Below are 22,886 nucleotides of genomic sequence, written 5' to 3'. Positions count from 1 at the left end.
GGGAGTCAAAGAAGAAGAGTGTGCGAGTGGGAAAAGGAAGGCAGCAATTATAAATGGCGAGCAAACGCAAAATCTCTTCGACAAAGAAGAAACGGGAAAAATCAACTGCAACTAATTTGTGCGGTTCGAGAGAGACCAAGAGCAGACTTGAAGAAAGAAATCAACTTTGTTGGTTGCTTGCTTGTCCCCACCACCACACCACACCCCCGCAAAAGACATCAAACATCATGATGAAGCTCACACATCCACAAACACACACACACACACACAGCTGCACAGAGGTCCATTTTTAATTAGACAGCAGAAGAAAAAAAAACTCTTCCAAGACTTCACTTCTCTTTCACACATTGAGATTTTATTATTTATGTCTTGTTTTAGAAATTGTTGTAATTATTTTTTGCAAATTAATTAACACACACAGACATACATATTTACAAAATGCACTTGGCACTAGGGAAAACAATTGAAAATTGGACATTGGCTTTTGATTTTCTCTGCCGTCGCCGTCTCGCGAAATACATATTTCTTTTGCCGTTTTTCTCGTCGCTTGTGTGTCGTCTTGTGCTCGCTCTTCGCTCTCCTCTCTCTTCTTCTTTGCACATTTTTTTCTTTTCAAGTGTCTCTTTTTCGGGTGCGATTTTCAAATGCATTTTTCGCTTAAAATACGCTCAATTTTGTTGGGGTTTCTTGCTTATCCGGTTGCCGGCAACTTTATCAGCGTTTTCTGGTTAATTTCATCAATTGATTTACACTTTTAATTACCGTTTAATGCAAAATTCTAGCAGCACTATGTCGGACAACGCACCACACGAACCTCCATTTTGTTTTGTTCAGTGTGACCCATATCGATAAAATATATCGTACGACCCTCAGAAATATACCAAAATATACCGTCTCATTTTAAAAACATACCTTAAATATACTGACGAATTAAAGTTCTATCATATTCCTCGTTTTTGATATTCCGTCGAATATTACGAGCTATTTTGAGCCCTTAGCACTGCCCACATAGTTCTATCCAATTAATGAACATATTTTCTACTTGACTGTTTTATTTCAAATACTTGCTTTTATTGCATTTTGCCTAAAAAAAGGTTTTAGCAAAAAAGGTCAAAGAAAAAGAAGCAAGTGAGCAATCGTTCCTATTGCTCAATTTTGATATTCTATTGAATAATGCTGGCTAACTAAGATTTTTATCTCTGCCTATATAATTTTAAACCATTGATAAATTCATTTTCTACATGATTGGCTAGTTGTTAGTCCTTGCTTTTATTGTATTTGGAATAAGACATGGTCTAAACAAAAAAGTTCAACCCAAAAATAGTCGAAGTGTGGTCGCTTCAATGGTCAACCAGAGAATGGGCCTTTGCATACTCTATTTCGTTAAATTGATATGAAGATACTGTTTTAAAAACTGTTTTAAAACGTAATTACCAAATACATTTTCTCAAATTTATATGTTTTAGCCGTATTCATGCATTTTTATTAAATTCCGGCTTAAATATTTCAATCGCGATACCAATTCTTGGTCTCTGTAAGAAGACCACTACCTTCAAAATATCGTTGGAATACCCTTAAAACATAGACTGACTAGTTTTTGCATACATTGAATACATGACAAACATTTCCTCCATTCTATAATATCCTCTTCCCAAGGGTATCAGAATGTTGCTCTATGCCCATACAAAGTAACCGCAACTTTTGACTCATTATTGCTACCGATTCATACCCGATTCAAAGAGAGCGAAAAAGAGAGCCCTAACCGATTTGAAGAGAGCAAAAAGAGCCAATAACCGTTTCGAAGAAAGCAGTTCGGCCATCGATACTATCGACTGGATGCGAGTGGTGGGCGCCAAATAGTTATGGTTTGAAAGTGAATGAGCCAAAAGGAAAGCCAATTTTGACCATTATCCGCCATTCTACGTCATTCATCGGGTTAGCAGAACGATTGCCCGCCAGATTCGAAATGCAAAGGCAGCAGAGGGCGGACAAACGAAACAAAACTTTCTGACCCTTAGAAGTACACCGACATGTACCGATGAAAAGCCCACGGTCCCCTTTATTTAAATAACTTGAGTTGAGCCGCGAATAAATATACCATTAATACAAACGGCTGTGTGTTTTGAACCTTGTGGCTGCGTCAGTTTTGACCGATGGAAATCGTAAAAATATAACGATTTTTTTGTTGACATTTTTATTTAAAGTGTTGCAAAACACACAAATTTATGGTCCTGTCCTTGGTCACCAAGTCGCCCATTGTCAACTTTGCGTTTTGAATCTGGCGGGCAATTCTAGATCTAGCCCGATGAATGACGTGAGTAGTGAAATCTCCCATCACTACTTGCAGTGTGATTGGTGGCGCTTCCAATGTGACCATTTTCTCTACAGCTAATGTTTACATTTAGATTTGAAAACTAATAAATATTTACGTTAGTTTTATGCCACTTTCAGTCTTTTAATGGGTGGTTTTAATTCAGTTTGCTCTTCATTTTGACCGTCTTTCGACATTTCGGTGCCTAACCCATTCATTTCGTCATCTTCCGCTCCGCTTTGGTCATCGTCGGAAAATACTATGGGACCATTTCCCTTAACAAACATTATTGTTTTGCCCAAACGTCGCGATTCAGCACGCAAAAAGATTTGCCGACAGAAACGATCCACAGCATTCTTTCCCTGATCCTCCGACAAACCAAATATAAAGGCTCTAAAATGATAAATTGATACAAAATAGAAGACAAAGAAAATCTCACGAAACTTACAGATTCGCGACATCGTAGGGTCCACGCAGCTGGAACTCATGCTCTGCTCCACTGCTGAGAACTATATTCTTCGACTTGCCCTTGATCGAGTAGTTCTGGGCCATCTTTATCATGTCCTTGCGATTGTTGGAGTCGGCAATAGCTGGGGCGTATTTGATCTCGAAGAACATGCCACGACGAACGGCCACCTGGTAAGCCTTTCTGTTGACCGAAAGCCTCGAACCAGCAACAGGATCGAAGGTTATTATGTCCCCTGTGAATGTGGTGCAGCAATGCTGGTGGAGAACGGAGAATAAATGAGAGTTCCAAGAGTTTATATCCCAGGGCGCTTACCGTCAGTGCGGCATCGGTTTTGGGCTGTCCAGCAATAAGATTGAACTTTCTCAGATTATACGAAACACTCTAAACGGGACATAATACATTAGTACGGGAAAAAATAGCATACAATTAATAGCTTACCATCGCATGCGACAGATTTACATCCACATAGAGAATTGTTATCCTCTGCAAAATTCTCAGCTTGTCGGCAAACTCCTTCCGCAAATGCTCGATGCTGTGTGGTGTGGGAAACATCTCGGAGCCACGTTTACCGGCATCCTTTTTGCTGTGGTCGAAGCTCTGGTCGATGGCAATCGTCTTATAGCCCACTAGGGGTTGGGGATAACAATTAATGCATTCCCGCACTCAATCACACTCTAATCAACTCACACTCCACCAACTCGTTGAGTATGGCCCGCATTTGTTTGTCATCTTTGTTGAATGGTACGCAAAAGTCGAAAAAAGGTTTTGTTTGTTCCATTTCTTAATGTTATATGCCGCAAGCACGTGCAACTGGTGGTCATGTAAAATTGGTGCACTTCGATGTTAAATATAATATTTAATTGCTATTGAATGTTGGCACTACGAACAAAACTAGTTTTTGAGGTTTCTGTTACATTGTATAGAAAAATTAATACAATTAATACAATTCCGCTCAAGAAATCTCTCTGTGTTTACATTTGGTCAACTTATTACATGTCAACTACACGGTATCTACACTTTTGCTACATAATGGAAGGAAAAAGAGGGTAGACTCTCACGTTTCGTTCATGATGAATGAACGAACTTAACCCACTTAACCCCCCTCTTTTTAAACAGGTGAACCACTTGAGTTAAACCGCTAAAAATACAACTAACTGTGAAGTGTTCTTTTACTTTTTTAATTTAAAAAAATGACCACGTGTCATTATGTGTGTTATGTAAATCACAATTAGATTGACCCAAATTACCAACTGATACTAGTTTCAGGCTAGGCAAGTCTAGACATATCAAATATTATAAATTGTTATATTCCGAAAAGAACATAATAAACTTGCCATAAACTTGAAGTTTACAACAAGCTATTTATTTGAACTAGTGATGAATTGTTTCAAAACTAGTTGTTGGGAATTATATAGGGCTGCCAAGGGTTGCAGGTTGGGTAAAGCAAGAGATAAACAAAACAAGCACATGGTTTGCACTATGCCTTCGTCTAATAATCTTGAAATCAATGTTTTGTCTTTCTGTGGGCGTAATCAGATGGAGAATCGTTTATGCGGTCTGTTTAATGAATTATCAAAGAAGATAAAACCCCTTATATTCAAATGAATGGTCTCATTCCACTGCACTTGTCTTCAAGACAGATGATAGATTGCTGCTCTGCCAGCAGACCAATTCAAAATCCAAACTACAGCATATATTTCCCTCGCTCACAATGCCTGCTTCTGCCCTATCTGGTTTTTAAATTTGAAACTTAAACTACTTTGGGTTCGTTCTCCATATTGTTAAGTGTGACCATGCATTAGAAGTCTTCTGACATTTGCCATTGACGTCATTGACGCCATTTTAGTGTTCACACACATACAGCTTTTTTTTGCCAACGCTAGTTTGACTGTGCAATTAAGGTTTTTTGATTTAATAAAATAAACGATGAAGATCCCAACCAGTGAAAAAAAAAATGAATCAGCCGATCGCCTTGGGGTGCAAATGAAAGCACAACTAAAGAACAACTTTCAAGACAAGAAAATGTTGAACGCGTACACAGATGCTCTGATAGCCGCCTCTTCACACGTGACTGCTTCAGTCATCTTCGAAAAGCTAGATCGCATTTGCAGTCAAAACCGGACGACTAATAAAGCCATCGTGAGATGGAACACGGTGGAAATGTCACGATGTGGGAACGTCGCTGACGCGGAAATTTTCCTGGCCCTCAAATACCTGGTAATGCCCGAGAAGCTCGAACCGTTCAATTACAAGCGCAATGGCTCACACGGATCCTTTTCATTGGACAACCTTTTGATTGCCAATCGAGTGAAGCGGCTGCAGACAAAATTGAACGTGATTTTTAGCTGCCAGAGAATTCAGATACGTGTGATTGAGGGCATACCCGAGCACACTCTGAATGCTGTAATTACTTCAGAATTCGAGGCGGCTGCCAAAGATGCTTTGCATTCCTCCTACGACGACGCCACTCGCACTCTCAACCTCTCGCGTTTTCACGCCAAGCCGGAACTGAGCGCTCACTTTTGCCCCTTGTACGTGGACAAGTTTTTGGTGGGCGTTCTGCTCTTAATATCCAAAGAAACGCCCCAGGTGTCTAAGATCGTTCTCAGCGACAACTACTTGTGCTCGCTGAAGGCATTTAGTGTGATTCCTAATGGATTGTTAGCCGACTTGGATTGCCTGGATATAAGCAGCAACAAAATTGGCGATCTACGCGATCTACAGTATCTGACCAATCTGAAATTGAAGAGTTTAATCTTACAGGGCAATGAGGTGGCTAATCTGAAAAATGATATTCTAGCCATTCTTCCCCAACTCCAGAACCTACAGGGATGTCGCCAATCGCAGAACAAGGAGAACGTTTCTATGGGTCGGCCAAAATTGAAGCTGTTCGAGAGTGCAGTACCCGAAAACTTCGTCAATACCTTTATCAAGGATTTCTACCAGTTCTTCGATCATCCCGACCAACGCTCCCAGCTGGAGCAACGCTACCACGAGTTGGCCACGTTCTCTTTGAGTGTGCCGGACACGATGAAGCACGTCTTAGCCTACAGGCTCTACAATCGCAATTGCAAGACCCGACAATCTACATTTGCCCGCTCGGCAAAGCTGCAGGTTGGTCCTAAGGCTGTGCTCCATGCTCTGGGTCGCTTGCCCAAGATGGAAACATATCTCCAAGGTGTCAACGTAGTTGGACAGATGTCCACTGCTCATGTGCGCATTTTCAACATAACTGGCCGCTTTATGGAATACAGCTCCACTGGCCGTGATCTGCGTAACTTCCAGCGCAGCTTTGTATTGGAGCTGCAAGAATCACCATCCGTCTGGGTAATAAAAAACGATATGCTCTGCATCATTCCACTCATTGAAGGAAAGTCTGTTGAGCCGAACATTAAGGCTTTGAGTGAGTCCCAGGTGGATTCTGGCCTGGAAATAGCTGCGCAGATGGAGCAAATGAACATCAATATGGCAACGCCACCCCTAATATCAACTATTCCCAAAAGCTTGCGCGAAGAATCTATACTCAAGGAAATAAAGGCAGTGTCTCCAATGCTTCTGATCCCGCCTCCAGAACTAAATGAATTCGAGAATATGCCTCGTTTGATAGTGCAAGGTGCACATTCACATTCGAATGATCAGCTACTAGATAAAAATGATGTTTCTGAGTTGGAAAAAGAGATCGATGATACCTTATTGACCGTTGATTTCGATGAGCTCATCATCAATGACGAAGTGCTCTTCGCCGAGTGTGATCTATAACATAGTTCAGAATCAAAATTAATTACTTAATAATTTCTTAAATACACACACACACACACACACACACACACACACACACATATAAAAAATAAAAAAGAAGTCGTCAGTTGACCCAACGAATCCTCTAGAAGCTAATCCCCATATATTATGCACAAATCCTTCCTGCAGGACACATCGCCGCCGTCTTCCATTTGCTCTTCCATGAACACGGAGAGGATGAACAACTCGCTGATCACCTCGGCGGACTTTAGCAATCTCAACTTTCTTCAATCCACAATCAGCCTGCAGCAGGAGCTGAGCGTCACTACCACTCCGATCAACCAGACGGACAACGGCATAAACGGGGGCGCAAGGTCCTGGAATCGCTGACATTGCGTGAGGTAGATGGCACTCTGATGAACAGCACGGAGAGCATACCCAATCCCCTGGCCGCAGATCGCACCATCCTGATGTCTATGCGCCCACCCTGTCCATGTTCATCCGGTGGTCTTTTCACCTGCACGCCCATGCTGCAATCCGTGTCTGAATCCCTGCCGGTCGATGATTGAAACTTGATTATATAATAGAGAGATAACTTTTGCACTGCTCCTAGATTCCATCAAAGCAAACCATTTAAAAAATAAAATACAAAAATTTCAAATTTTGTATAATTTAGCATTGAAGGCATCTCAGCCACGTCCAGCGGCCCTCATCTGAAAGCCACTCTAACCGCCGCTGGCATCAGCAGTTGAGTCGGATTCGGAGGATCGGCAGTGGCCCACATCCACAAGTCCAAGGTGAAGGCCAATCAGCAGGCGGCAGCCATGAACAGGAAGAACATCAGCCCCAGTCCCAGTGCGCCGTCCTGTTCATTTCGTAGCGGCTTTCTGCGAAGACGCAACGTGCTCGATGCGGACAGTGAGCCATCGACCAGCCAGCAGGCAGCAGAGGCCAGGCAGAATGCCTCCGCCTCCTCCATGGAGATTACAATTGCTAATGGCAAGTCAAAGCACCGGGGCAAGGCCCGCAAGGATATGGAGATTGAGTCTAGAGTTGAGGTGCTCGAGGACTTGATACCCATGTCGATCAACCCAGCAGGTTTGCCGGTCGTGCGGCCAGATCTGGAGCAGGCGCCTACGGATGATAGGAATGGCGGGAGGAAGGGAGATGGGGTCGATTCACGCGCGAGTTTGGCTTTTCCTGATGCCACAGTGTCCTTTGATGAAAGGCCTCCCGATAGGCCACAATCAAAGTCGCGGTTCAGCTTCTTGTCCAGAGGAAGCTCTATCAGCTTTAATGGATGGCGTAGTCATCGCGGAACGGTGTCATCAATTGCCACGCCCATAGCGCTGGGGGCCTCCATGGTGGTGCTGATGATACTGCCGATGCAGGACTTCCTACGCGGTGTCTTCGCCACAATGCTGTTCAAGGCTCTAATGGACTCCTGCGGCAAACACCTGCGCTGGGTTTTTGATCATTTCATGTTCTCCGCGCATCCGGAAAGGGGTATCTTCGGGATACCGAACTACGAGGACATGCCCATCTGTGAGATCCCATCGTCGGCGGATCAAAGGGCGATTATGACATACTCGGGCTGGATGAACGAGATAGACAGTTACGATCCGCACACCTTCTCCTTCCACCTGACGCGATCCATCTATGTGCGACTGGATGGCTGCATCCTGAATATGTCCGGCACCCAAGCGAGGATACCGAAGCGTTGCATGTGGAACGAGCACCCCATCGATTCCAAGAAGGTCCTTTTCACCGATCATCGCTCCTATGATCTGAGGGACTGTCGCGTTGAGCTACTGCCCGAGGGCCTGGCCAAGAAGCGGTGAACAGTTGATCCTTGAGAAGGACCTCTCTTCAACACTCATATTTAATTGTCTTCTTTTACAGCTACTTCAATCGCAAGTATCCCATCCAACTGACCATCCAGAACGCCTGTAAGTCACCCACGGCTCGTCTGTCAACTGAATCTCTGTCGGATTCAACGCTCAGGCTGGAGTCCAAGGAGGCCCGAACATCACTAAGCTTTGCCGTGGACTCGACGCCAGCCGCCGAGGATCAGGAAAAACAGAATCTTGCCGCAGACATGATACGCAATCAATCGATCTCGAACTCTGAACAATCTCGGAACAATGTCAATTTGGACACGGAGCTGAACGACATCACGGTGCCCTGTGGCGATGAGGTTCGCCTGCTGCTCCTCACGCGATGTGACCGGGAGAAGGAGGACTGGTATCGCCGCTTCATCGCCGCCAGCAAGGGGCGTGTCCATGAGCAGGAGCTTCAGGTGCCGATGGCACGTTTTGTGGAGGACACTGACCTGCAGATGGCCGCCGCCAGGCAGGCAGCAGCCCGCATGGACGACGCTATGGGTGGACTCAAGGTGAGAAGGTGCTTTCGTGTTTTATCTCGACCCCGGTCGTTAATATACGAGTACTTTGCACTTACCATAGGCGGTCCCGAAGGAAAATCAGATGGATAATCGGAGCTTGGGCGAGGTATCGTTTGCCACCACTGTGCCTGACGGTCAGCAGACGCCCGATGTAGAGTTCGAAGAGATAACCTTGGATGAATTACTTACCGAGACGCCAAAGGAGGAGACATTCGAGGGAATGATCATGAGTTCCGATGTGTCTAGGAATCCTGCAGATTATGTCCGTTTCATGTCCGTCTACCAGGTGTGGCTCCTTTTCTCCCTCCGATTTTTCAGTTGTAGTTTTCTATTTTTCTCTTCGATCCATGTAGAAAGCTTGTCGACAGTCCCAGATCCCAGTTACCAAAGTATCCCGCCTCGAGAACGGCTCAGAGAAAAAGAAAGTATGTTTGTTGGTTTGATTTTCTGCCTATTTGACATTTGAATGTGCGTAAGACCAAATAATAAGCAACATTCCTACATAGAATCGGCGCGCCAAGCGCCAAGAACATGAATTATGGAAGGGCATTAACCATTCCCTGTTTTTGGGCCCCTCCGGCAGCGTTGTTTGGGCCAATGTTCTGATGGGGCGCTGTCTCTTCAGCATGCTGCATGACGCGATACTCCAAGAAAGGATCAAGGAATTTCTGCAGAAGAAGCTGAACTCCGTTAAGGTAAGTGGAAAAAAGTCAAAGAATCAATTGTAAAGACCTTTTCGTGGCTGTGATTTGTCCCACAGTTGCCCAGCTACATGGAGGAGGTGATCATAACGAACATCTATATGGGCGGATCGCCCCTACTGTGCCATCGAGTCTCCCAGCCTATGCTGGACGAGCGCGGTGTGTGGGTGGATGCGGACCTTACCTACGAAGGACTGGCTCACATTACGGTGACCACCAAGCTCAATTTGCGGCGAATCCGAGCCAAGGCCAAGGCCACGCAATTGGAAGCCAAAAGCGTTCCCAGCGCATCGGCACAGCGAGATCTACCTCAGTATATGGGGGACGATGACACACCGATGGACAGCACGACTGCCATCTACGACAGCGATGGCGAGAGTAGTAGCTCCTCCGACGAAGTTGACAGCCTACCGACGGGCGCCACAACTGAGAATGCGTAAGTTCCCCTCTTCTATGCTGGATTCCTGCTAAATTCCCGCTGATATCCTCTCTGCGATTGTTTCAGCTACTCCCAGAACTCGCCGAGGAAAACAGGAAGTATCTTCAAGATAGTCCAACGGAAAGCCGGATCAAAACTGTCCCAATATGCCAATGAGCTGCCGTACGTGCAGCGACGCATAGAGAGAATGAATGCAAACATCACACTGCGCGTAGATCTCAATGGTATGGTGGCTCGTGGGACAATCAACATACCGCCCCCGCCGTCCGATCGGGTGTGGTTGTGCTTCCGGGGGCCACCACGATTGTGGATATCCACGAAGCCTCAAGTGGGCGACAAGTCCGTCGACTGGACATTTGTTACCAATGTCATTGAGAGCAAGCTGTGCGAGACTGTCAACAAGTTTTTGGTCTACCCGAATATGGTGGATGTAACCATACCCTTCCTGGCCAAACCCAGCTACGAGGACGAGTAGCCCAACTAAATGTCTAAACGCAGATTATCATTTGACACAAAGTGTGTGCGCATTCAGAATTTCCTACGTAAATTTAACCAGCATATATGAGAATTATTTCCATGATGTACATTTAGGGTGAAAAATGTCAATAAGATTAACTTTAAGGACTTAATTAGGGCTAAGGTTGATTTTGGCAAGGCAAGGCATTCGCCAACGATTGAAACGCCGGTTTCAGCAAAAACTGTGGAAATATTTCGATAAAATTCATTTTAGAATTTTGTACATTGATGTCATTTAAAAATGGTTTGGAATTTACCCAATAAATTCTTAGGTTACCGTAAGCCGAGATTGTCCCACTTTTCTGCGTTTTTTTTTTAGATAGTTAAATAACTAAGAAAGAAAGTTTCTTCCTGAATCATCTTATATAAACAACACCAAAACAACTGAAAAAATTTACCTTTTTTTGGATTTTAACAGCTTTTAACATCAAAATACAAATTAATAATGAACTTATATGTCAATTGATCAAATTTGTTTATAGATGTAGAAAATAATATCGGAACAGAGTGATTTGAAACTTTTAATTTATTGGCCTTGGCGGACCCGTCGATGAAAATGTTTTTGCATTGTAAGTAACAATTAAAGTTCGATATTTAACACGCAAACATATCTACATTCTTTTATAAGTCGACATAGGAACAATTAGAATAGTCATTTCCTGCATAAATTCACTTAAACCGAACGGACATCAGGGAACATCCCCTGCCACAACAGGCGGCACAGGATCACTAACCAGATTCTCAGTGCGGACGCCGGAATCGTTGTTCCCCTCTATTTGGGAATGTTCCTGGTACTTTTTGGCCTTGGCTCGTCTCGATTTGATTAGTATACCATGGCCGCGACAGTCACAGTCCTCGCCATAGCACTTGTCCTTGCAGCACACGCGGCATAGATTGAATTCACACTTTGATCCCTGCGGATTGGCACATACTGTGCAGTATTGCAGTCGCCGTTCATGTCGTTGGTGGACCTGGGCCTCGGTTTTATTGGGTCGCCGCTGGCGTCTTCGCAGCTTCTTCATGCGTTTCCGGGAGATTTCATTGCCATCTTTGTCAAAGTATTGACGCTTTGCGCGATTCGGATCAATGGCTGCCAGCTCTTTTTCGGCAATTTTCTGACGATGGGATTCGGGGGAGGCGCGTATGTACGGCTGGCAGAGCCAGGGCGAAAGCTCGAGCTTCTATCAAGATAAAAACGTATGAAAATTATATATTTTGTAAGGATGTTCTTTAACTTACATCTGTACTAATGGCGGCATCCATTTCCTCCGGTACATAGACTACTTCCTTCATATGATAGGGCTCATATTTGGCCTGGACCTTGTCCACAACGGCTTGGAACTGCACTAACTGGTTCGAAGTGGCCAGCGTGTCCCTAAGCTCTGAATTCTGTCGTATGTTCATGCTATAAACAGTCAGGAAAGTTCTCTTTAAAAGGCCACAAAATATACATTTATCTGTGTAATCTCACATGTGATGGAAGAGCTTGAAGAGATGCCCTCTGATATAAGAGCTGGGACAGGGATATAGATCCACAAATTCTAAGTACTCTTTGGCCACTTGCCAGACGGGCGGTGCTAGGCCTTGAAAGATGGCCGGATTATGTAGATTACCCTCGGCAGTCATCACACCATCCACGCCCGTCTCGTCCAGACACCGGTGGACATCCTCCAGTCCCAGTATATTGCCATTGGCGAACATGGGTATTTTCAGGTGCTGTCGCACCTCCTGTATGTAACTCCAATCGGCCACACCTGTCAGGGGTCCCTTCTGCTCTCTGGTCCGGCCATGAACGGTGAGGAGCTGACAGCCGGCACCCTCCAGCATTTTGGCATATCGTAAGGTTTTCTCTCGATCCTCGAAGATGCGGATTTTGCAGGTTACCGGAACGGATAGCTTCTCGTGCAGCGTCCTGACTAAGAGCGAGAAATGAATTCATTATAATATAAAACCTTTAAGTCAATTCCACTCACCAATATCCGTCAGCAACTCCCATTCGTCCTGCAGAAATGAGCCATAGTGTCCCCTCTTGGCGATTGCCTGTGGACATCCCAGATTTATGTCCACCGCATCGCAATGATCCTGCGCCAACAGCGCAGCATCCAGTATCTGTTGAGCATCATTCCCGCAAAACTGAATGAACAGCGGCCTATCCTCTGGACACGTTTGGAGTGCATCCTTGCGATACTTGGGATCGTGGGCGAACAAATTGGCATGGTACATGGGCGAGTAGCAGAGTTCGGCTCCATAGCGACGGCAGAGCATGCGCCAGGCCAGCTCGCTTTGGTCCACCATGGGCGCCACCACATACCGCGGGGATCCCAGAGTACGGCGATAGAAGTCATACCCTAATAGTTTGGTACTCTTTGTCTCGCCTCCCTCATCGTTGACCATCGTTTAATGCAGTTGTAAACTGTAAGAAATATAGAAGGAAATCTTTTGTTGTTGAGTATATTTATATACTTATTTATTTGAGCTTCAAAGGTGATTAGATTTGAATTCGTATTCACTTGTGAATTGATTATTATGCACTAAAACTACGATCGAAGAGATTTCATCGTAAAAAGTATCGAATCGTGGCAATTTATCTCGTTATTTGCACGAATGTGTCCGCTACTTTACAGTACATATACACCGAATACATAGCTACACATTATTCAATTGAAAACGAATGAGTAATGAAAGAATATTAATTATTATGATTGACCCTTTCCTTAGGCATTGACTCTCAAGTGTTTTGCCCCACGACTTACTCATCTGGCAAATTAGTTGACAAATGTCCGCAATGCTGGTGAAAATTGTGGCTCATTTTTTAAACCCATTGGGCTTAATGGCTGGGGGAGTTGGTTCCATCACCACAAAGGTGTTTTGTGGCAACTAATTAGGGACACATTAGCCAGAACTGGGTGCGGCCGAGCGTAGGGCTGGGGTTGAGCCACGCACAGGTGGACAAAGTGCAAAAGCTAAACAAATTTACATTGAGCTGTTGACAAAAAAACAAAGGAGGAACACACGTGGGAGGTGGAGAAAGCTGCACTGGGGGAAAATATTCAAAGCAGACCAACAAAATGTCCTCGGATACTGTCCTAAAATTCCAATATGATTATTGCAAAGAATCTATAGAGGATCTCTCGATCGGTTGGGCTGTACTTTTACCCTGGATTCGGAGGCTAACAATCTTCGGCAACGTCCCAATAAAAACTCTATAAATTGAAATACCAGGAAGATCAAAGCCTGCATTTATTGGAATTCTACTATTCCATTTGCTGGATATTTTGATATAAAATCGAGAGCATATATTATTTTCAAAACTGATTTCTCAGTGTGGTAGTATGGGATTGCCTTTGATAGTGCAGTATTGAGGGCATTGGGTATTGGGTATTTTCAAAGTTGGAGTCTAACGTTTCACTTTCATTGCAAGTGTACTTCCAATTGCAGTTACTTGTTGGCTTTTGTTCCAATTAACTGGGTGCATCGGCTCCGCCTCCTCTATTTGCTAGCTTACTTGCATATTTTCTTTTCATTTTCACTTTTCTTCAACCGTTTTTCGTTTTCGTTTTCGCTTTCGTTTTTGGGGCTTGGCCCAGTCACAGAAGCGTGAAAATTGCGCTTCGAGTCAATGCACAGCAGCAGCAAAAAGTGTGGCAGTGGCAGTGGCAACAACAACAGAAACTAAGTACTCCTCGTAACATAGTTTAACAAAAGGCCTTACTAATTGAGTTATTCGAGTTGTGCATGCACTTCAAAATCTTCTTAGCAGCTTAACGAAATTTTCAACTTGGGGATCGCACTGTTGGAGCATCTGTTAGAGCAACAAAGTTAAATGGCTTAAAAGTACAGTGTGGTAAGGGGCTATAAGGTGGCTTTGGGTGGGTACAATCGATCTCTTGTGATGAAATGATAACGATCGTTGGAAAAGGCTAATACCTCTAATAAGATTTATCAATCAAATATCTGTTTTCAAAGAATAACGAAAGTTATCGCAATTAGTCAGTTGTCGACTGTAGCAATATCGAACGTCAAGGCGAGTTATCGATTATTTTATCGAGCTCTAAAGCTAATATCGGGCTTGGTTATCATTATCGTTAAACGTTCTTTTGTACTAAAAAAGAGATAAGGTATAGATTGAGTATGAGTTTAATTCCGGAATTAAGTTTGTTTTCGTGTAAAGCACTTAAATGCTTCAGTGTTAGTACTCCAACCCTGTCGTATGCTTATGAAACGCACTGTGAATGCATATTTTAGACACCTAGACAGGTAGATGCTGCCAAATGCCCCTCCCAATGCTGCCTGCCCTCAGCCTGCTGCTTGCACAATAACTTGCATAACTTTGCTCAATTGGAAATTTACTTTTGCTCCGCTTAACCCACACACACACATACACCCACACACACACACACACACACACACATAGAAATGCAGTCACTAAGTAGAAGAAAAGTTTTTCCATCGAAAGTTTACTGACCGGAAATGGCATGCAATTTTATCAATGGCGAAAGGCAGATATTCGTACGCCGTTTTTCTCTTTCCCTTCTTCCTTATACTTTTTCTGTCTGCTATTTTTGGGCTTCTGTTTCTTGCTCTTCTTCCTTTCTGCTACGTTCCTGTTGCACACCCCTGGGGGGAGGGGTGCATGGGTCAGGGGTTAAGAAGTTTTTTCCTGCTGACAATGCACGCCATTTTGAAGCCCCCCCCCACTCGATTGTCTGCGAGTAATTAAACTTTAAATGTACAGCCAAAAACTTTTGAAAATTGCATAAGAACTGAAAATACTACAACAAAAAAATAGTAACGAGCAAAGTAGGCGTGGCGCATTGGCTGGCAGCAGTTGGCTTTGTCATAATTATGGCCAAATTACCCAAAAATGAGATGTCGGGGGCCGGTCGGGACCCTTTTGGGCCAGCAGCAGGCTTTGGGCATTTTGCAATTAAGAACTTTTCGCAGAATATACAAGACTGTTACAGTCCGCAACTAGGGAAAAAGTCTGGTAATGTTCGCAAATTGTACGAAAAAGTGATTTACAAGTTGTAAAAAAAATTCCCGTACCGCTTTTATTATTTTGCATAACATTTGTGGAGCATAGTAGTAGTAGTGCCTACATTTTGTGCAAAAGGAACAAAAATTCCACAAAATATTGAACTTTAACCATTTATTATTGAAATTGATGTAGGTTCGAAGATCGTTATGAATAACGTGTAATAATATTCAACGATATTTGGAACATATGGGATTTCCTTTCATTTAATTTAATGCATTTTTAAAGCCTTTGCTTGAACTTGTCCAAATACTCCTCAATAAACATTTTTGTACGATTTAAAGTACTTCAAAACTGCATAAATCATGTCCTAATTGCTGAAAAATACTATTCCACTCGCATTGGTTTGTGGTTTAACATTACAAGTGCATCAACGTCAACTTTAGGTTCTTAGCAGGCCCACACCACACTGTTCTCATCCGTTGTAGACTTTTGACAACCTACCAGACTCATGTTCTAATTAACAACCAGTGGAAGTGGAGTGGAAGTGGTTCCATGTAAGGGTGTGGTGGCTCTTAGAAGTCATTATTTGGAGACCCTGGAGTACCATTTGGAGTCGTATGTCCTATAGATACGAGTCCAGACTGGAATCCTGCATACCCTTTGCTCTCTAAGCAGTTCTAAATTAATTTGAAATGATTTATTTGGTCTACGTTTTCTAATTTGCAGGGTATAAAATTATCTAAAAATAAAATTACGATCTAGAGATGGTTTTGTTTTATTTTTCGGATAATTAGATTAACTATAGTCGAGTCTACCCTTATTTTGCAGTATAAACTTCTCCCATTTCGCGGCATATGTATCCCTCTGACTGACAGAAACTTTCGCCCTAACAAAGTGAATTCATTTAATGCCGCAATCTCTCAGACACACTCAAATGGTCAACCGCAGAACGACCAAAAGAGCTATGCAACATTTTGCAATGCACTTGGCCGGGCCTGAACGGGTAATTAGGAGACCGCAGACAATTCCATTTGGGTAGTACGTTGTTTCTCGCATTTTCTGGAGCTGACGGCAGCAGAAAATTGAATCAGTATCCCGGACACTGCCAATCGCCTTTCAATGCTTTCGATTTCTGGGCAAGGCCATCGAGATGGCGAAGGAGAAGGAGCTGGCTGCCACCGGCCAAAGATAATTAATAATTTCCGCACCAATTAAGGCGGACCAAGAGCCAAAGCCAAAGCAATCTTGGCTTTCTCTGCATTTAGCAGAAATGCAATACCGAAGAGGGTGGGGGGTTGGGCTTGCAGCAGTGAAGCATGGGATGAAGCCACACCCACCCAACCGCACATTGCATGTGGCGGGAATGGCAATTGCTTTGGCTCATGGCCATCACCATCAGCTCCTCCTGCACTGCTCCTCTCTGGCCATGGCTCCCATCAACCGCAAGGGGAATTTCCAATTTCCAGAATGGCTCCTCTATGGCCTATACGGACGGGGGTAGGCTAGTGTTATATTTATTTAATGTTAACCTTCCATCGCATTGGTCAGTCGACATTATGAATTCAAAAGTTAAACTTGGTCGAAAAGACATGCAAGAAAGCGCTACGAACTAGAGGAAATATTTACTCAAAGAAGAAAGAAGGCTCCGCTAAAATTATAGTATAGAATGCATAAATTTAGGTTATTTATTTTGAAATTAAGGTATGCCTTCAAACAGAACGTATGAAAAAGTAAGAACAAGTCATTTAAAATAAATAAAAAATATCAGAATGGTATATCATTTTCATGAAGGATCAATGGGTAGCAGGAAGGAATTTTTTCTTAAACGTAAACGTGCCTCGTGTACCCGGATTGTACTCAAGTTACCCGGTCATGAGGTAGCTATGCAGCGTATTGCATTTCTTTTGTATCCCCAATGGAGGTGGACTTGCAAAGGAGCATCTCGCTGAGAAAGGTTACCCTGTAGTTTGGTCTCTAATAGGAAAAGACAACGAGCTGTTCGGTGAACTCGGAACCAGTAAAGACAACTAATTCCAATGAAGTTTCTAATCCAATTGAAGCATTCACTGAGCCCGCACAAATCAGCCTCGTGATCCCTGAGCTTCCACCAACAACAGCAAAAGAATTAGCCTTAGCCCCGGTTCCTGGGAAAAGTGCAGACGTTGGCAGTTGGCATGCCCAACCTTTCCGACCTGCCGTCCCCGCGTGCGGAATGTCTGAAAGCCAGCTCCAAAGTGGGGACTCAACCGAAGGAAGCTCAATGAAAAATTGGTAATGCGCAAAAAATGTGAATTAACTTGCTTGCCATTAAACGAGGCGTTAAATCCTTTTCAGGGAGCCGAAAAGAGAGGAGGGAAACAGGAGGAGAGCGGCTACGCCCCTGGTGGGGTTGACATTTTCTGTTTGTCGCTTTTCTGCTTTTCGATACCCTGGCAGGGAGTAAATAAAGGTATTATCAGAACATTTCGTCTACATTTGCTATAAGAAACAAATGAATTACTTGTAGGTTGAAAAAACTTTGTAAAACCGATTTAAGCTGGTTGATGAACTTGAAGGGTATTCAAACTTCGATCCACTAAAGTTATTTTTCTTGCGTTTTTTTCCTGTGGTTTTGTTTCCCATTGTTCCCTCTTGCACTTCAACCCGAAGTTACGTTCGGCTGTCCCAAGGTATATCAAAAACAAGGTTAGGCAGTGAATAACGGCCTCAAGTTGGCGTACAAAAATTGTGGTAGTTCCATGCTTGGGTCCACCAAAGACCATAGAAATATTCAGATGAGTAAGGTCGATACATTTCAATTACTATATGCAGCGAGGTTTCTTAATCGGGGAGAATGCCACCGCAAAAGGAAGTGACGCGGTCGAGACTAGAAACCGAGGTTCGGGACCGAGAATGCAAATACACAGTGTTTTCTCTTCTCTCGAATTTCACTGACTAGGGTATATTTTGTTTTTGTTTGACCAGGACATTTTCTAGGGTCTCATAGAACGGCCCTGCCCCACCTTATACGCATTTAATATACCTTTTGGTGTCCTCATTCCCCTTCCTCGGCACTCCACTCCACTTCACCTCTGGCTCCCTTTGCTCTTTCCACTCAAGTGCCGCAATTTACTTAGAAGCTGGTGCCGGCTGCTGTTTTGTGCTCTTCCTTTTCCTCTGCTTGTTGTTGCTGTTTTATTGCCACGGCTTGCTTTACATTTGTTTCGCTGTCGAACGAGCGGAACGACAACCGAAAAGAGACAAAAGAAAGGAGACAAACTTGCTGTAAACGGCGATGCCAGACTCCAAAATATGACCTCATTCCTTTGCACTCACACTCGCACGCACCCAAACATGGAGGACCCGGACAAGGACCCGAATCCCTCCATCGGAATGACTGCGCCTTGTATTACGCATACAACTGAAAGTTTACAGCATTATGAGGGGAGAACGAGGGGCGAGAAGGGTAACAAGGGAATTGCAGTGTTGGAGTTTTGATACCCCTTAGTCGTTGGGTGCTAGGGTGTATGGGCTATGGGCCTTTTTAAAGAAAGCGTGTCCGATCAAAAGTCTACCACATCTAGTAACCATCTAGTCCCATAAACACCCTGATGTCGGAACATAGAAGATCTGTGTATAAACTTTTGCAAAATCCATCTATTCCCTCCGAAAAGTAAGAAACAGTTATGTAATCCGCATTCTTTAAGATATGGAACATTATTGTAACCAGAAAAGAGCTAAGAATTTTATTATATTATATTTACATCTATCTCTGTATCACTTGGGAGTCCAGAGTTTTAAAGATATGACTCTCGTACTCGACAGACTTGTACAACTGAAAATAATCTTTCTATCCACCAACAATTATTCCAAACGGATAATTATGAATGTCTAAAAAGGAGAGTGTTGATTGACAACATTCCGCTTTTTGAATTTCCATAAAAAACTTTTTTAGAAATATTTTCTGAATAGGTGGGTATTTAAAAGTTGGAAATGAACTTGTTGTTTACTAGTTTTCTAGCCGGCGCAATGAAATTTCAAGTGGTCAAGGATGGTAGCATTGGGGAGGTACATGTGTACATTGGAGAGAGATCCCCGTGGCCTGGGAACACTGCTGGCTTGTGGTCTATTAAAGCGCAGGCTTGGCCAAAAACCACTCCCCATGGCGTGATGGCAATCAAATTGAAAAATAAAATAAAACTCTTTGCGTGCAACCACTGGAAAAGAGCAACAAAAACTAAAACGACACAAAAATGGCAGAAAAGACCGGTAGAAGAATAGCAGAAATGAAAGAAAAAGTGGACCCAGAGCTGACCGCTTTTATTGCGTGCATTGCATGCATCGCCATTTGACGTGCCAATTGCGATTAACCCCACCATTCAAGGGGATTTCTTTCGTGTTTGGCCTAGACTCTAAAGGGTATTGGTATTGGTGTTGGGGCTGATGAAAGCCCTCAGGGAATTGATCTGGCAATAGAATAGTCGTACAATTGGATTTCGTATTGAAACAATAGGCGAGGCAAAACGAGTACTGCTATCTGTTTCAATTTAGTTTTAGCTAATTGTTTTTTGTTTGTTTTGGAGATGGTATAAACCTTTTAGCATTTAACAGTAAAATTCAGGTACGGCTTTTGTTTGTAGGTTTATTCAATACCCATCCCAAGCCGCAACTCCTTTGTCCGCTTGCAGTTGTCCGAACAAGTTCCAAGTCTCTTCGATGGTGACCAGATGCGGAGGATATAACCTCAACACTTTTTTAAGGTGTTCTCATGGGTCCACCACATAGGTACCACAACGACTCTGATCGCTGTATCCATTTATCTACAGCCTATATTTCTAAAGTTAAGAAGTTGTCCATTTGGAGTGTTTTTGTCGAGCTTCTTGTGCTTCAAGTACCAAGTACCGTGTAGCTAGTAAATAGTCTTGTTATCCATATAATTGCCGTCTATTTCTGACAATATGTGTGGCTAAATATAACCAAATTAAAGGTCGCATTTATTTATGGGCTTATAAAAATAGTTTGTTAGTTGGTCAAGAGTCCTATAGATTTCAACGAACAGACACATATGGTATATGGTGTTAGAGACTTAATTATACATTTATACTCGTACACGTGCCCCTCCATTTCATAGAAAGAGACAACAACAAAAACCACTCATACGTATTCCTACCACACACATTCGTCCTTGGGCCTGCACAAATAAAAACTTAATTTTCCCACTTTTTCCACTTAGTCATCCGAAAATGCTTCGTTTTCTCATTCTGTCCACTCGGACTGGGGACTCGGGTCCGAGGAACCAGCCCCTGAAATGGGTTAATGGGTAGGGCTTTTAAAGCGTCACTAGATGTTGCCACTTAATCAAAGGCAGCCCCACCGTACGCCCCCACACCGTTTCTTGACAATTTTTGTGCCCATCTAGTAGTGGTGGTCGTCTGACATTTCTTATGCAAGCCCCTTCCCCTTTCCCCTAGTGCTACTCCTCTCTGCTGGCGTCCTATGTGTACACACATTCCCTTTGCTGACGTAATAAAACCATAATAAAAGGCCAAGGCGCGTAACAGGCCCGCATTGTGCCCCTTTCAAGGACAATGGAACGGCACACAGAAGTGTGGAAGCTTGCCCCAAAAATTGGATGCAAAGAAGTGGCAAGAACAGATGAGAGAGCCAGAACAGAGGAGAAGACAAGCCAGGGAAGAAGACCAACGAAGCAGAGGACAGTAGAGACAGAGGTCTCTCCCTTTGGCGACAATTTGGCATCTTTCGCTGGGGCCCTTCCCTTCCATAGAGACACAATTGAAATGGGGCCAAGTTATGAATGCAGCTCTCCTCCATTTGGGAATGACATGAGTGGAAAAATATATATAGAAATATGTTTTCCAAACTGAACATCTGCTGTCTTTCAATCTTGAAATCTTAAATTAGAAGAATGAGTCGTTCCTCGTTGCTTCGAGGGATTATAATCTGTTCTAGAAGATTCTAGAAGAGCACTTTTATCTTGTAAAACCTTTCCTTGCCATTTTGCGAGTACAATCTACTACGTTTCTGAGAAGTCTGAGAATGCAGATGCACAAAGGCCCAGCAGGATGCATTTCATTGGAAACCCTCGAGAAGGAAATCTCCTCTAATATTCATCAGCTTCACCGACGGGCGCAACACAAATTGGTTTATTAATTAATTTCTTGAGCAGGGGCCACAGATTGAAGGTAATTTTAGCATCCTTAACTCCTGCACGCTGTTTACCTCTGCTTTAATGTTGTTTGCACACATTTTGTGATGAAATTTTATTACACACAGCTCATTAGGACTAATGATGCTTGTTGGCCGTCAGCCCTGATTCCAGATCAAGCGACAGAAAAAAAAAGAGAGAGCGAGGGAAAAGCACAGAAGAAAACTTGAGACGAGCTCTAGGATGGGATGGCGATGGGGATGGGGATTGGGATTGGGATGGGAATGGGGTTGGTATGGCTGCGTATAGACAGCCTTCCAACTGCAGTGACGATAATGAAGGGGCTGTGCCATTTGGCCTTGTGTGTGTGTATGTGCTACGAAGGATGTTCTCTCATGCTTCTTCCGTGTTTTCGGGCTGGCTGTCTGGTGTGTTGCCTTTGCACTTAATTATATTTGTATGCCCAGACGATGAGAACGACAGCGAGCCATGATGAGGGCGGCATCTCGGAGGCCAAATGGCCAAATTGAACGTGAATATTACTGATTGAATTGGAGAGAGCTACTCAGGAGACCCCTCTGGCACTCGAAAGGTTAAAGATTGGATTGGGTTTTCTAAATAACTTACAAATCCAACTTTTTCCCTAGTTTTTAATGGGTTATAGTATTTATGTGTGGGAGAAAAGCAAAGGGACTTTGCACTTTGGCTAGAAGTAATATGACATAAGTTTTGACGAAGATGTTGTTAGGGGGGAGGGGTACTTAAACGTAGAAACTTGGAGAAACCAAAGAAAAAAGATTCATTAAGTCGAAAACTTGAATGCAGTGCAACAGATTCTAGTATGAAAACTTTCAGGAACAAAAAAAAACCTACTTGAATGAAGGCTCGAGGGACTAGTTTATTATACACCTAAGAGAGATGGTAGAGGCAGTAAATAGTACGTACGAGTATTAAGATTGGTCATTTATACGCATCAAGGGAGCTATTAGTTCAAAGTTGTTTCATTTTATTCAATAAATAAAGAAATAGCATATATATTTCTTTCTTCTATTCTTTCTATAAGTCCCTTGATTAGCGTTTTTTGTTTCTTTCTACAGGGACACATTTATAAAATATGTACAGCATATCCCAACATTGTTTCGGGATTATATTGGTAATCTTCCGCCGGTAGACTGATAAAGAGGT

The 22,886-nt window shown here is 43.3% G+C and overlaps 5 protein-coding genes across 6 annotated transcripts in view; 2 read left to right on the top strand and 3 right to left on the bottom strand.

Annotated features, from left to right (window-relative positions):
- LOC108161699 overlaps window positions 1-834 on the bottom strand; it is a 49,582-nt gene extending 48,748 nt beyond the window's left edge. Inside the window, 1 exon segment of the mRNA XM_033392844.1 lies at window positions 763-834. The gene's annotated coding sequence lies outside the window, so the exon portion shown is untranslated.
- A 1,343-nt stretch (window positions 835-2,177) lies between these two features.
- Window positions 2,178-3,781, bottom strand: LOC108163934 (ribonuclease P protein subunit p30). Its single transcript, XM_017299466.2, has 5 exons — window positions 3,468-3,781; window positions 3,219-3,406; window positions 3,093-3,161; window positions 2,760-3,034; window positions 2,178-2,704 (listed from the first exon to the last, which is right to left on the bottom strand). The coding sequence occupies exons 1-5, from the start codon at window positions 3,556-3,558 to the stop codon at window positions 2,437-2,439; spliced, it is 891 nt and encodes a 296-aa protein (XP_017154955.1). The 5' UTR covers window positions 3,559-3,781; the 3' UTR covers window positions 2,178-2,436.
- Window positions 3,782-4,636: 855 nt separating this feature from the next.
- LOC108162276 (nuclear RNA export factor 1) lies at window positions 4,637-6,564 on the top strand. The gene has a single exon (XM_017296934.2). It carries the CDS (start codon window positions 4,707-4,709, stop codon window positions 6,537-6,539), a length of 1,833 nt encoding a protein of 610 aa, XP_017152423.2. The 5' UTR covers window positions 4,637-4,706; the 3' UTR covers window positions 6,540-6,564.
- A 607-nt stretch (window positions 6,565-7,171) lies between these two features.
- On the top strand, window positions 7,172-10,620 carry LOC108162274 (testis-expressed protein 2-like). Of its 2 annotated transcripts, none has more exons than XM_033394226.1 (7): window positions 7,172-8,355; window positions 8,421-8,913; window positions 8,984-9,208; window positions 9,276-9,347; window positions 9,429-9,617; window positions 9,683-10,059; window positions 10,139-10,266. In XM_033394226.1, exons 1-7 carry the CDS (start codon window positions 7,343-7,345, stop codon window positions 10,173-10,175), a joined length of 2,406 nt encoding a protein of 801 aa, XP_033250117.1. In that variant the 5' UTR covers window positions 7,172-7,342; the 3' UTR covers window positions 10,176-10,266. The 2 variants fall into 2 exon arrangements, with proteins under 2 accessions (XP_033250117.1, XP_017152421.2); XM_017296932.2 differs by having other exon boundaries at window positions 7,173-8,355; window positions 10,129-10,620.
- A 466-nt stretch (window positions 10,621-11,086) lies between these two features.
- The window catches only part of LOC108162279 (tRNA-dihydrouridine(16/17) synthase [NAD(P)(+)]-like), a 29,598-nt gene continuing 17,798 nt past the window's right edge, over window positions 11,087-22,886 (bottom strand). The window contains exons 2-5 of the mRNA XM_017296938.2: window positions 12,552-12,991; window positions 12,050-12,494; window positions 11,818-11,983; window positions 11,087-11,759 (exon numbers count right to left, since the gene is read on the bottom strand). Of these exons, the coding sequence (XP_017152427.2) occupies window positions 11,268-11,759; window positions 11,818-11,983; window positions 12,050-12,494; window positions 12,552-12,972 (1,524 nt within the window). The 5' untranslated portion in view covers window positions 12,973-12,991 and the 3' untranslated portion in view covers window positions 11,087-11,267. The remainder of the gene's footprint in view (window positions 11,760-11,817; window positions 11,984-12,049; window positions 12,495-12,551; window positions 12,992-22,886) is intronic.

The sequence above is a fragment of the Drosophila miranda genome, chromosome 4 (assembly GCF_003369915.1).
Source record: "Drosophila miranda strain MSH22 chromosome 4, D.miranda_PacBio2.1, whole genome shotgun sequence".
NCBI lineage: Eukaryota > Metazoa > Arthropoda > Insecta > Diptera > Drosophilidae > Drosophila > Drosophila miranda.
This window is presented reverse-complemented; position numbering and strand designations above follow the sequence as displayed.